The sequence below is a fragment of the Mesoplodon densirostris genome, chromosome 1 (assembly GCF_025265405.1).
Source record: "Mesoplodon densirostris isolate mMesDen1 chromosome 1, mMesDen1 primary haplotype, whole genome shotgun sequence".
Lineage (NCBI taxonomy): Eukaryota > Metazoa > Chordata > Mammalia > Artiodactyla > Ziphiidae > Mesoplodon > Mesoplodon densirostris.
In genome coordinates, this window is record NC_082661.1 from 79,209,930 (window position 1) to 79,224,707 (window position 14,778).

General features: G+C 39.8%; 1 protein-coding gene across 7 annotated transcripts in view; it reads left to right on the forward strand.

The window, feature by feature from the left end:
- Positions 1-14,778, forward strand: part of ALPK1 (alpha kinase 1) — a 133,951-nt gene that overhangs the window by 74,445 nt on the left and 44,728 nt on the right. For 6 of the 7 annotated variants that reach the window (XM_060105030.1, XM_060105022.1, XM_060104996.1 and 3 more), the window contains one exon: positions 3,827-3,981. In XM_060105030.1, the coding sequence (XP_059961013.1) occupies positions 3,827-3,981 (155 nt within the window). Of the gene's footprint in view, positions 1-3,826; positions 3,982-14,778 lie in introns of those variants that run through there. The other variant, XM_060105036.1, reaches the window with a different exon arrangement.

Genomic DNA, 14,778 nt, shown 5'->3' on the forward strand with positions numbered 1-14,778 from the left:
GTAAAATAAATCCACTCATACTGATAAATACTTATTGCATCATTATCAGGGTTTAAGAATTTGGCTTTTTTGCTCATTCATAGTTTGTGCCATTCATAGTTTTAGATGAGTCATTGTTTGGGAAGTTTCAATCACAAAGTCTAGAAAGTTAAAGCAATTCTGATTTCTTCTTTAGCCAGTTTTGAAGAGGCAGGCTTCTTAGATTCTTTTTAGCATTCAGATAAATTTCCCTTCATTTCTATCAGTGTGTCCCTTTTATGTGTTTTTAATATTTTTCTTTGTATTTTTAGTCATTTGCTATTCCTTACAGAAATAAGATCCCCATATAAAATGCACACTCCCCATCTCTTTTGTTGTTGTTGATTATGTAATGGGAAAATGTTCTAGGAGAGTCTTTTTCCCACATTCTTGTATATAGGCACATATATTTTTATAAGAGAACTTTTAGGTGCCTTTAGAAGTCTAATTTTTTGTAACCTGTCATCCATGTTCTTTTCAAGATAACATGTCCCATGTCCAGTTGTTTCACAGCCTTAGTGTTTCCTTTCTTTACTAGCCAGATACATCAGTGTCTAACTTTGCTTGCTCCAGTGCTGGTCCTAGTTCTCCCCAGGGGCAGTGTGTTGTGTTCTGTTATTTCTCCTGAAGTTTTTCTCTTCTCCTTTTACTACATCATGTCCTTTGTCTCTTCAGCCCAAATTCCTTTAAGCTTTGTGTTCTCCTTAGTGAAGACTCTGAGCCCCCAATCGGGAAGGATTTTCATTTTCTTTTTCTTCTCAAGTGCCACAGAATAGGAGAAATAATCAGTTTAGTTCCAGATAAGGCAAATCACGACTGCAAAATCACTCAATTAGCCATGGCACTTCAGGTAAGCTGCTTGGGGAAGTAAGTGACCAGAGAGGCAGAGGAGGCTACTGCTGGGTCAGGGGCGGACGGCTGGGGTTGGCTGAATCCAGTAAATCAATGGGGGAGGAACCCTGTGCTGAGCCATTGACAAACTCAGCATTTGCCCATCGCCACTGCATGTTGCATGGTCCACCCGAGCGCCATCAGTGTGGTTGGATACAGTCTGAACACGGAGCCTGTCCCTCGGCAGGTGGTTTCTGAGCAGCTCTAGCTCACGGGTCGGGCTGCCACCGCCACTGATGTCATCACCCGCATGTGCTCCCAGAGAAAGGCATTAGTACAGGGTCACTTAAGGCGACAGGGCCAGCCGGTGGACTCGAACATGAACACTATGGGTTTTATTCTTTTCCTTCTTCCTCTCAACCCCATCCTTTTTCTTCAGAAATTGTCATAGTCAGCATGGGTGACTAGTCCTAGCAACTCTAACCCCCTGAGATAGAGAAGGAACTGAAATCCAAAAAGAGATATATTTTTAAAACATACTTCAGAGGCATCTTTTATTTCAGTATTCCCCAGTGGACTATCCATGTTCTGGCACGATCTGTACGGAAAGGGTGGTATGAGGAGGAAAAAAAGATTTGTAACAAATATATCATCATGAAGAAATTTTGAAAATATTTAAAGTTATTCATTGCCAAAATACAGTGAAATTCTGTGAATCCAGAAATCACATTTCTGTTGTCATTTAACTAATCCTTTGACCCCTGAGCTTGACACTCATGGACAGAGTATCCAAATAATTTATCAGAATTGAAGTACTTTTGAGAGTGAAAAAGCACTATTAATAAGTACACTATGATTACATAGGACTGTCCTAAGCAAATAGAACTGAATAGTCATCCTATTCATGACTATTTAGAAATATCATTTAAGAAATTTTCTCTATATGTATATTGGAAACATTTTCAGAGATTAAAATTATGTTAGTGGTGGTAAGAGGAGATTGTGACCACATAGGCTTCCAACCTCGTGGTTTTGCTTTCACTGGAGGAGTGCCATTGCACAGAGGGTGCTCAGTAGTTCTGGGTTACTGAATGGGGCAGGGGGTGGGGGGACAATGGTTTCAGTGTGACACTTGTAAGTTATCCTTAGTAGTCAGTCCAGATCAATCATTCATTGGCATAGCCCATGCATTATCCCCTCAATGCCAAGCAGTCCTTCCCCTCAGGAGACTTCCTTACATTTGCCCAGCTGGTGGCAAGGACTCAAGAAGACATCATGAACCAAGGCAGAGTTAGCTTTTCTTCCTTCTCTTCTTTTTTTTTCACTCTCTTTGTCATATCTCTTTTGTCTTATTTAGCATGTCTCATGTAAACATGAGACTAATCTTTCTTTTAACCATCATGGTGTGATTTACAAAAGTGATAAGATGTGATGCCAGTTTTCAGGGAGCTGACAGTCCACAGTTCAATGAAAGGATAGATGTGGCTAGAGAACAGTGGGATGAATGCTGAAAGGAGCATGCACCTGTGGGTTTGGGAGCCCTCATGAGGGACATCTCAATTCCACTGGGAGATCATGGCTGGGCTGATGAGAAGTGGCAGTGTTTGCACTGAATGCTGAATGAAGTCAGTGGGCCTGAGCCTGGTCACGAGGCAATTGAGGGAGGGCAATGCAAACAGTGGGGACAGGATGTGCAAAAGCATCGGAGAATTTTGTGCAGAGCAATGGCCTGGTCCATCTTGTTTTTAGCAAAATGAGAAGCAACAGTCTGGCAGATGAAATGGATGGGAGGAGATAGAAAACAATGACTCAGGCAAAAATTACTGATAATTAAAAGGAAGAAATCGATTTTAGGATCCACAGAATTTGATAACCAATTAGATTCAGGGAGGAAGAGAGAACAAAAAGTCTAGACCAACTTCTGGGTTTCAGACTTGGGCGAGTCAGTGAATGATAGTAGCATTCATCAAAATAGAAAACAGAGAGGGAAATACAATATTTAGAAAAAAGGTGATGAGTTCAGTTTTAGATATGTTGAGTCTGAAATGTCTGCAAGACAAGCAACTGGAGATTTATAGCTGGCAGTCATATATACAAGTCCATGATACCTTATTCACAGCCCTGGGGGGAGGTCACATGTGCTGCAGAATTCAGAATTTTTTCAAATGTTAGAAAGGGAAGTATGGTGTATATACCGTCTGTTATACTAACACTCCAGTAGAAGCTGGGGCAGCATCTACAGTCAAACATTAAAATTTTCAGAACAAAATGTTGACTAATCTCACTATAACAAGATTATAAATAGCCTCTAGTCAATTCAAGTCTGGTTCGGGTGCCAAACTTAAAAAAAAACCTTCTAGTTTGCAGAGCTTTTCGGGTTTCCCAAGTTTGGATAGGAGATTGTTGACTTATATAATTAACTAGGTTTGATGTCTATTAAGAGATTAACTATATCTCCTAATGTGAAACAAGGCCATTTCATAATAAATTGATATGGGTTTTTTGCATTCATTGTCTATATTCAAATGTAGTCCACAGGGAAAGTCTGAGGTGAGGTGAGGTCTTAGAGGAGAAAAAATAAGTTGTACAGATTGATTCTCTGCATTACCCAGCTGCCACAAGCCCCAAATGCCATTCCATTCTCAGTCCTGTTCTCATTTTACAGGAAAAATAATATTTCCTTCGTTCCTTTCTCTGATTCTTCATGCAGAGATAGTCACTGAAGTGCTTTACTTCCTGCTAAAACCTTTTTTAATGCCTGACTACCCCAATTTACCCGTAGGGCAAAGTAGACCAGGGCCACCCCTGACAGATAGCTTTTTGCTATTATTCTTTGAGTCAGAACTACCAGGTTAGGCCAGCCAGCAAGAGGTAGGAAAAAAATTTTTTTGCCACTGAGGTGCTTCATCATAACATTGGTAACTCAACAGCCTTTTCTTTGACTGCAATTTCCTTACCTGAACTCTGACCTTTTCAGCTTCACTCCCCAGCAAGTTAAGAACCCTGATCCAGGAGGCAAAGGAAATGAAGTGGCCCTTCGTGCCTGAAAAGTGGCAGTACAAACAAGCTGTGAGCCCAGAGGACAAAACAAACCTGCAGGATGTGATTGGCGCCGGGTTGGAGCAGTTACTGGTAGGAAGAGCCACACCACCTGTTCCTCTGACACCCCCAAGTGAGGCATTTAGCCTCTAAGTGGTCTAATAGATTACATTTCTTTGAAGCATAAAACAGCCCCTACCCTTATGGTCAGCTCTGCCAGATTGACTAATGTGTGTGGGGGGAAGCTTTTTAAGAGGGTTTGCTTGCCCATAAGACCTTCTGTTGGAAAGGCAAATCAAGTACAAGTGAAGAAGGGTGGTCAGTGGGCCCAATGAGAACCTGTCATGCTGAAATATTTACATGACTTAAAAATATATATATATTCTTTTCTTTTAAGTCTTTATTGAATTTGTTGCAATATTGCTTCTGTTTTTTATGTTTTGGTTTTTTGGCTGTGAGGCATGTGGGATCTTAGCTCCCTGACCAGGGATTGAATCCTCACCCCCTGCATTGGAAGGCGAAGTCTTAACCACTGGACTGCCAGGGAAGTCCCTATTTGCATATTCTTGGTGGGCCAGAAGCAGTAGTTTTGATTCCGCCATGCCTCATAGCATTTTTATTTTGAAATACTACTTTCTAAAAGTTGGGTAGGTTAAAAAAAATAAATTCACCACTATTTCATCCATGTGACTTGCTGTCTAAGCTACTGAGGTCTGGCATGTCCCTTCCCTGAGCCCTGCCTGGAATCCTGTTCACTCCCTTATCTCCTCATGATGATTCACACTGTTCAGGAAGTATCATGTCAAAGTCATTGGCATGCTTATTCCTCAACTCATTTATTGGAAACTAATCAAATGGGTACCTCTACCCCAGATAGGAGAGAGCCTCAAGAATAACACATGAACTCAGATTTGAGCTCAGGTTTCAGGCTTAGGTTCTGGGGATGCTACTAGGAGTGCCATTTTCCTTTCTGATAGTGTTTTTTTTTTTTTTCCTACATTCTCTTAGATGATTATCAAAGAAGAGACTCTATTAGCTTTTTTTTTTCTCACATAAAATATAGATGTTTGTCTGGAGACCAGGCATTACAAGCAATGATAATATTCCCAAAATTTTATTTTATTGGTTTACATGGGAATGTGTTTGGGGGTCATCCCAAAATAAATGTATAGATATAGACATTGTTTTTACCTATTAAAACAAAAATCCAGGGAAGATCCCCTAATCGATGTACACATAACAGCATTGTTGGAGACAATGACTCCAACGGTCATTACTGTTGTCCAGTCATTACTGTTACTGGAGGAACAGTAACTGCCTCCCCCAAAACTTTCCAGCCCTCCAAAAAACAAACACCCGAGGTTAAGCAGGCTGAGTACCGTAGGCAAAGGAAAGTGAATACTTGGAACGAATTCAGTGGTGAACCAGGGGTTTTAAATAAGTGTGCTTGTTGTTAGTGGAGAAGTGGAATGGAACAAAAACTGTAGTGTGTGTATCACTGTAGAGTTTACAAAATGCACATGCATCATCTCATTTAATTCTCAAAGTAGCCCTCCAGTGATTATTACCATTATCAAGCCCATTTTGCAGATGAGGAAATTAAGGTGCAGGGAGATTAACTTGCCTAGGGGAACAGGCCAGTGAGTGGCGGAGCTGTGACTTAGCCCCTTCCTCCGTCCTGCTCCAGTTCTCCCTCTGGAAGCCTCAAGGAATGAACTTGAGAGCACAGGTAGAAGTCCTGAAACTTGTTTACTCTAATGCAAGCTGTAGAGTGGAACTTTCTGCAATGTTGGAAATGTTCTATATCTCTGTTGCCCAATACATTTAGCCCCTGGCCACATGTGGCTCTTGAGCACCTGAAATGTGGCTAGAATGACTGAAGAACTGAATTTTTAGTTTTATTTGATTTTTAAAATGAACTTCTATGTAAATAGCCACATGTGGCTAGGGCTACTGTTTAATTGGATAGTGCAGCTCTAAAGCAATGGTGCTTTAATTTAGACCTCCCAACAACAGCACTAGCATCACGCAGATACTGAGTCAGATTCCTGGGCCCTGCACTAGTCTTACCAAATCAAAAACTCTGGGTGTGAGGGTCTAGCAGTCAACATTAGACAAGCCCTTCAGATGATTCTGTTGCATGTTAGAGTTTAAGAATGACTGTTGCAAAAAATAGGGTGGCGATTAATTGGGCAGCTCTAAGAATCAGTCCATTAGGCTGCTCTAGCCCGTAATGTGTTTAACCTGGGAGCTCTTTGAACTCTGAGCATCATTTTCTTTAGATTACCCAGCAAGCTATAAATTAAAGGCAGAGAGCCTGAACAGGAATGTGAGTGGAGAAGGGCTTGGAAAGCCCTGTGTGATTCGGCTGGTGGCATATAAGAACTTTCTACGGCTTCCCCGGAAGGTAAGAGCAGGATAGCTTCACAGAGGGAGTGACCCCTGCTTTGACCTTTGGGGCTTAGAAAGTTCCTCTGAATTTCCAGCATAGGCTGAGAAACTGAGATTCAGCACATCACTATAACCAGGGTTTTATTCCCTTCATTCCATGCACGCTTACCAGATCCCCCTCGCTGTATTCAAACCTGGTGGTGACGTTGGCTGAAAAACTGAAAATGGTGTTTTAAAAACGTCCAGGTCTCGCTGCATTTGGGGTTAATGTGAGTTGAGAGACAAACAGCTCATAGTTGTTAGACTATTTCAGGAATCCATTCATTATTCCTTCTACTTTCCCTCTATATATTGCACGGATGTCACAACTGGGGGGAAGTAAAGCCATAGAGAATTTAAGAGGTTTGTGCCCCGCTCACAAGATCACTCAGGCGCAGCTCTAAGAATCAGTCCATTAGGCTGCTTTAGCCCGTAATGTGTTTAACCTGGGAGCTTTTTGAACTCTGAGCATCATTTTCTTTCGCTTACCCAGCAAGCTATAAATTAAGCAACCACACCTCCTAAAGACTCTCAGGATGCTTTCTTATTGTGTCAGACCCCAAGTGCACAATTGCTAAACCACTCTGTTTTGTAAATATGAAGAACTATAGCACCCCGTGAACTAGGGCTACTTTTAATATCTTAGTTTGTCAAAAGTATCTCGAGGAAATTCCATGATCCATGATTTGTTTTTGTCCTGTTATCCACTGGTTTCAATATTACACTTTACTGAACTGGACGACCATGTTATAATATAATTGTGAGATTCAGTTCTTACATAAAAAATAGTTAAAGGCTGCTGAGTTTGTCTTTTCAGTTATCTCTTCTTACTGTTTTTTTATAAATCTAAATTTCAGTGATTTTTTTTTTACCTTGAAATGAATCCTTCCCATAAAAAGTTTCCCTTCCATTTTAAAAATTAGCACTACACTTGGAGTGTAAACGCTGTCTTTAAGTTAATTCCACAAATAACAGGGCAAAGTTAAGCACAGAATTGTGCTGAGCGCCTGAGCTAGTAAAATTAAGGGTCATCTCTAATGTTCCTCTCTTAGGCTTAACTTAATCAAGAAAAATCGTATGTGTTTTGTGCTCTCCTTTCTGTTCTCCACAGCCTCCCCTGTTTCCTCCCTCTCCTACTTCCCCATCCCCCCAATCTTTTCTCCTTTGGTGTGTGGCCACAGACAGAAATTTATGGCAGGGGCCAACCTCCTTTACACTCCACACAAAGCTTGCTGACTTGAGAGAGTTTGTCTGCTCTCTCTCAGAAAAAACACCTGCAGCATGCTCCCCAAGAAACCTGGAGAGATGGGAGATTAATGTGGCTGTAATAGCTGGGCAGTGTTTTTGGTATTATGCCCTCTCCCCAGGTAGATGGGACTTTTCCGAGATGATACCAATTATTTATTGCTGAAACATCTGTTGATAACTGCAGCTGCCCTTGCGAAACAAAGCATATCACGGGGTCACAGGCTATAGGGACCTAAAATCCTACCTCATGCTAGTTTTAGACTATTCAGCAACACCCTCAAGTCCATGGGTTACCGTCATCTTCAGTGTCTTATCGTGCCATAGAAAATACTTTGTAAACACTGCCCTGCCCTGCCCTACAAGCTTTGAAGTATTATTTCATCTTCATCGGTAATTTATATTCCAGTGCCATTGTACTGTGGGAAAAAGAGGGGGAACCTTTTTTGTTTTCCATTTAATTGTATATCGCCTGACACTTTGACCTGTATTATTAGTATTAGTCAGAAAAAGGATTTTCTCCCTCTCTTATTTAAAAATAAAATTTCAAGGGAAAGTAAGCGCTCCTTCAGCTCCTTTCACTCAAAACAATGTTTACACTCTGAGAGGGAAAGATGAAAAGCACAAGCAATTTTTTTCAACTGTCAGAGAAGGGCATTTCAGTTTTTGAAAGAGAACAGTGAGGCCCTTATAAATATCATTCAGCAAAACCTTTGATGGATTTTTCAAAAAGTATTGAAGGCTTTTAGCATTAGCTTCAGTTTAGCTTGGTTTCGGGAGGACACAGCAGAGTTCTAACTAGTAAAACTGTCCTTGCTTGTGAGATGCCGGGACACGAAGGCACTGGCCTCAATGTGATTGCCAACTTTCGTGATTTCTTCAGTGACTTTCACACTCCTGAAAAGGACAATTTCTACATGATTAAGAGAAAATATGAAAAGAAAACTTTTGAAAGGGAGATAAAGGGCCTGTTTAGATTTGCGTGTCAGTGGCGGTTGGGAGCAGACAGGGCTGCAGAGCCAAGAATTGTTTCATAGACCAGGGTTTTGAGCATTCCCTGCAGATTTGGGGGTCCTGATGCAGGGACTGGCCTCTTCCCAACCCTGCTTCAGTGGGGTAGGGAACCTGGATTTAGTGTGGTAGCTCTGTAAAGAGACACACCGTAATCTTTATAGGTTGGCTAACTACATACAGTACAAGGAGATGAAGCAGGCTCACAGTGAGGATATTTTTTCCATTTCCTTTTCAACTTCACAACCATGAGGATGGACAATCTGATAACCGTTACTCAATAGACTTTTAGGGAAATATCTGTGCTACCTTGCAGGGATTTGAAGAGAGACCAAAAAATAACTGTTTTCTTATGCTCATATGGTTGAAAAACATTTGTGAATGAATAGAGTTTGATAAATTTAGCTTTCAGAATATTGTTTCTAATATGTCTCTTTAGATAATCTAGGTGCCTTTAAATTGTTGATATTTGTAATTTTGAACTACTTAAAATAGTAAAGCATCAAGAATTAAAACATAAATAAATATGAATAAATGTAAGAATCACTCATTACAAGACGACAGGGAAATATTTTTAAATGTCTAGTGTGAGTAACGTGGAAGCAGAGAGGTAATAAAGAAGGGCCTTTAGCAAAAGATAACTAAAGTATGAATTTATTAGAAAATGAAATGTGAGGTTGAAGAAAGATACGGGTAGGAGGACAAAGTAAGGGGGTGAGATGCTCTCCATGGGAACAATAAAATTTCCTCCATGAATAAGCTCTGGGTTAAAAGATGTTCTTAAAACTAATTTTAAGACCATTTATTTCAGGCACCAGTTTTCATATTAATAATAGAGAACTCAGAACAGTAATAGGTGCTTTTGGGGTTAGGATTTGTTCAGCAACTTATTTTCTCAAATGAGGTTTTCATCTTTAACTATGTCCTTTGGGGCTTTAATAACTGAAATCTTTTTCATCAGGATGCTAAAAGCAAAGTGAATATGAACTGTATATTTATTCATTCATTCAGGAAAACTTTATTGAGTATTAACATGTGCCAGGCATTTGATTTAGAGCACTGAGAGCAATGCAAGAGAAATAGAAGACCTAATTCATATTCCAGAAAAACTACCGGAGTGAAGAGATAGGGCAACCCTTTGTCAAAGGCCTGCTTGTTGGAATGGTTCCTCCCATTTATTAACCACCAAATGTGTGGCGGGTAGTCAATACATGTTCTTCTAATTCCTACAGACTTAGCCATATGACCTGTCCTACCAGTGAAAGGTGATTAGAAGTGACAGAAGCTTTATAAGCCATTGTGTAGTTCAGCAACTGGAAGCTTTCCTTTGCCTCATGAGAAAGAGAAGGGCTGCTCCCTCAGCCTGGATCCTGGAAAGGGCAAGATACATGGAGCAGAGTCTCCGAGTTGGAGCCAGACTGCACCCAATGTGAAATATGAACAAACACCAAAAACTTTGTTGTTAAAGGCACTGAAATTTGGGGGTTATCACAGTTTTACCAAGTGTTATGGGTTGATTTGTTCCCCATCAAAATACCCTGATGTCCTAACTCTCAGTGCCTCAGAATGTGACTTTATTTGAAAATACGGCCATTGCAGATGGAATCAGTTAAGATGAGGTCATAGTGGGGTAGGGTGAGCCCTTAATCCAATCTGACTGGTGTCCTTATAGGAAGACAGCCATGTGAACACACAGAGACACAGAGAGAATGCCATGTGACGATGGAGGCAGAGGTTGGAGTTATGCAGCTACAGGTCAAGGAGTGCCACGGATTTCTGGCAACACCAGAAGCTAAGAGAAAGGCAAAGAACCTTAGAGAGAGCATGACCCTACTGACACTTTGATTTCAGACTTGTGGCCTCCAGAACTTTGAAACATCACATCTTTATGTTTTAAGCCACCTCGTTTGTGGTACTTTGTTATGTCAGCCACAGGAAACTAGCACACCAAGTGAAAGCTGGCTTATGCACATGTAGAATATAATGAAACAAGAAAGCTCTCAAATGACTTCAAGATTCTTAGCATGTGGTCCTCTGCCCCCATAGGGAGGAAGGCAAAATAAACCACAGGCCAGTCAAGAACAGAATTTGTTCCAGAGAACATTTCAACAAAAGTAGTGTCTACAAGGGGAAAAAAGTAGGTTCTAGTATATAGTATCTGTATTATTTCATCCCTAAACATGACTGGAGAAAGTAGACTGGAGAAAACATATCACTCTTCCTACTTCATGCCGATTTGAGTTGTAATACAGCAGCCCACTAAACATCTCCATTTGGATGTCCCAGGTGGCTCAAGTCCAATAGGTCGAAACCTGAACTCCTCATCTCCCAGCTTCTTCTCCCTCCGCCAACCACGTTTTATCCTCCTCCAGTGGTCACGTACCATTAAATGGTACAATGAACCACCCAGTCACCCCAGTCAAGCCCTAGGAATCTCCTGTAACTCTATCTCCCCCTCAACCCTCATTTCTTATTGGTTATCAAATCCTAATTTTCCTCTTAAATATCTCCCAAATGCATCTTCTTCAACCCTAGTGCAGCTATACTAGTTCAGCCCCTATTATCTCTTTAGACCATATCCAGCCCTCTCCCTATCTCTAGTCATGTCCCATGTGTCATAAGGATAGTAAGGTTATACTGCAGGAAAAAACCCAAACAACTCCAAAATCTTAGGGGTTTAAAGCAATAAAGATTTGTTCCTTCCTCTTGCTACATGTCCATCTGAGGGAATGTTGGTGGGAGTTCAGCCTTATGTCACTCCCCTTCAGAGACAGCTTGATGGGATACCTGTCATTTAGAATATTGCTGGTTGCCATGGCAGGGGGAAGGGGAAATTGTGACTTGCACAGTGGCTCTTAAATACTTCCATACAGAAGTGACCATGGGTCAAGATAAGCCACATACTCACACCTCATTTCAAGGAGCCAGGGAAGCACAATTCTACCATGTGCTCAGAAGGAGGAGACCCAGAAATACATGGGCAGATAGTAACCATTATTGCCATGGCTCCCCAGCTTTTCTCCACACTGTAACCAAAGCCATCTTTCTAAAAGAGCAATCTGACATTTTTTCTTCCTTAAATTTTTTAGGGTGAGGGTGGGAGAATCTCAGTTAATTTAGAAATAATAAATAAATAACGTGTATTTTACAAAAGCATCTAATACTAATCCTGAACAATAAAATCGAAAAAACTTTGAACATTTTTATTGAAGTGGTGGGATTACAAGTTACTTTTACTCTTTATATTTCTTTGATTCCATAATAGACATCTCTTACCGTTATAAACAAAAAAATGGAAGGGGATTGAGAGAAAGAGAAGAGCATCTGTTGTTCAGTTGCCCTTAAATCTAAATAGGATCAAATGTTCAAAAACCTAAGTGAGGATAGTAAAGTTATGCTGCATCCCTTCTCTAAGAGCATATAAAGTCAAATACTGAACTGCTCAGATTCTAATGGAGAAGCTAACGTCATTAATTAAATGACATCAACCATGCATCTTTTCACTGATAAAGTGAAGATTCAAAATGCAGTGCTCTTGTTTCTGATTCTTTTCTTTTCCCATTTGATGGCCTGCTGTAAGCTAAGTATCATTATTCTCCTGTTAAGTTTTTGGAGATCATTTTAGCACACATGTGTGAACACACATACACATACTTATGTAATATACACATTATTATATATATCTACATAATTGATATTCATGAATACAAGTTATTTCTTTATCAAATGATAGAATACCAAAACTGGAGGGCAATTTGGAGGTCATCTATTTCAAGCCCATCATTTGATACATGAGCAAACTGAAACCCAGAGAGAGTAAGAAGTGGCTTGCCATAAGTTGCACAGCCCATCAGTGGGAGCAGCAGGACCACAGCACCCAGGTTTCCTAGCCTGAGCCTGGCGTGTCCTCCCTCAGCTTACACAATTCCATCCTTCACACAGGGCTGTTGCAGTGCTGGGGCAGCCTGTCCCTGCTGCATTCCTGTCGTCTCTGCTGCCCTGTAACCTGCCCTCTGCCTTCTCTGTTAATGCGATTTGACTTCTTTACTGAGAGCAGAATTAATTGAGACAAATTTTATAATTTCCAATTATCAACATTTAAAACTTTAGTTTCCTCTGCTGAACATTATAGTTCTTCTTTTGAAAAGAAGCCAGCCAAAAGGTTCAGATCCATCAAAAATGAATTTCATTTAATAAGTAAAAATCAGGCACCAAGAGAATGGAGCCTTCGGAGGATAAATACTAGCCCCAAGGCCTCTGTGTGTTCAGACTTCGAGATAGAGTATGATTAAAATCACCAAGTATTTAAAGCCTGCTCTACAACTGTGCCAAAAAACTGCCCCTTTTTATACGGTACTTTCAAGCTTCAATGGAAGATAAATGAAAATGGTGACTTGTCCTTAAAATTCAACCAGTGAAACTTTGGTTGCCACAGAATCAGGCATGCGAGTTATCCCTTTGATGAGGACTAACCCTATGGCATGGATTTCATGTCTCTCCATAATGAGGCCCAAAAGCTGAGCCAAGTCTTGGAGGAGTTGATCAAACTAAGACAAGTGGGCAGAGCAACCCAGCTCAAAATGCAGAAAATGAACAGATTGAAGTGTTGGGCAGAAAAAAGAAAGTGATAACCTCCAGAAAATGATCAGTCCTAGGGATGTGCTTATTCAGTCCTGTCAGCAAGTAAGAATAACATCACCTCCATAACATATCTGTTTATATTAGTTGAACCACAGTGTTGTATTGTATGTCAACAAACACCAAATACTGGCAATTTCATGTGATTCGATATGATACTCTCTTCACAACATATAATATTGATAAAACCCTGCAAAATATTTAGAATTGATTATGTCCATTTTGCAGATGAGATGATTGGCTCAGAGAGCTTGAGAGATGTTCCCCATCCATACTACGAAGTGTGGTGAAGCTGGGATATGACTTCAGACCTCCCCTCTGTGCCACCCCCATCTGCTTGCCACCATCCTTTGATGATATAGAATCACCTGCCCTGCTTATTAAACCAACTTTCTTCAGAGGGCAGAAGCCAAAAATGTTTAAGCTCAACAAATTCATAGATAAGTGGAATTACTTCTTTCTTTTTTCGGATGTGTTTGTATAGAACAAAAGAAGGTTTTCACTATCCCATTGATTAATTCGTTCTGAATCTGTCATTTTTAGGTTTTTTTTTTTTTTTTTTTTTGCTCATCAGTAAAAACTTTTGAGAAGGCACTCTGATACACATTTATTTATTTGTTTAATAAATCATATGCATGTGCTATGCATACTATGTTATACATATTTCTTTAGGATAGAAATTTAAGAAGAATAAAACAAAGATTAAATGAATATTTTAAAATAATTTTTTAAACTGCATTATTGGCACAAGAACCATTTTCTTTGTGTTAAAATTGTAATTGAGTATGCTTAATTATTTTTTAAATTCGGCTTAGCACTTTCTTTTGAAGATATGGCTAGTACAGTTTATTTCAATACTTAGTTCTGACTGTAATAGTTGAAAAATTGTCTCAAAGATATGTAGATCCAAATAAAAGAGAAAGGCTGTGATTGCTAATCCATGCTGCTCAGATCTCAATCCATCCACCAATTACGAAAAATCATTTGATAAAATTCAGCTGGCAAATTTCCACTCTCTTCAGTGTCAGTTGTGTGTTTCTGCAAGGTAATCAGAAGACATGTTTTAACAAACGATGTCAAAACTCATTCAGATTCTTCATTTGGGAGATTTTTAAACAGGTGGAAAGTTTCCCATTTGTGTGAGTGTTTTTTATATGTGACACTTTCTTTTTAGTATGAAAATCACAATGATGAAAACACTTCCAGCCTCATTATCTGAAAAATATTTTCAGAATACCTGTTGGATAACATACTCTTGTCAGCTACTTGTCATCACAGAAAAGGTTGGCAAATTTGGAGCGCTTGTCTGTTTCAATTAGCAATAATCGCACCTCGGATAAAATTTATTGGCTATGATACTGCCAAAGCACAAAGCTAGCACTTGTCTTCCTTTTATAGAAAGACTTCCAAACTCTTTACATTTGACTATTCTTTAAAGTACTTTGCCTTGAGATTTTTTGCAGTCTTTCTCCCTCTCATTATGAATTAACGTATCTATGATTTGTGATAATATAACCTGTAAATCTACTTAACCAGGTATAAATAAACTGCAATACAATAAGCTGA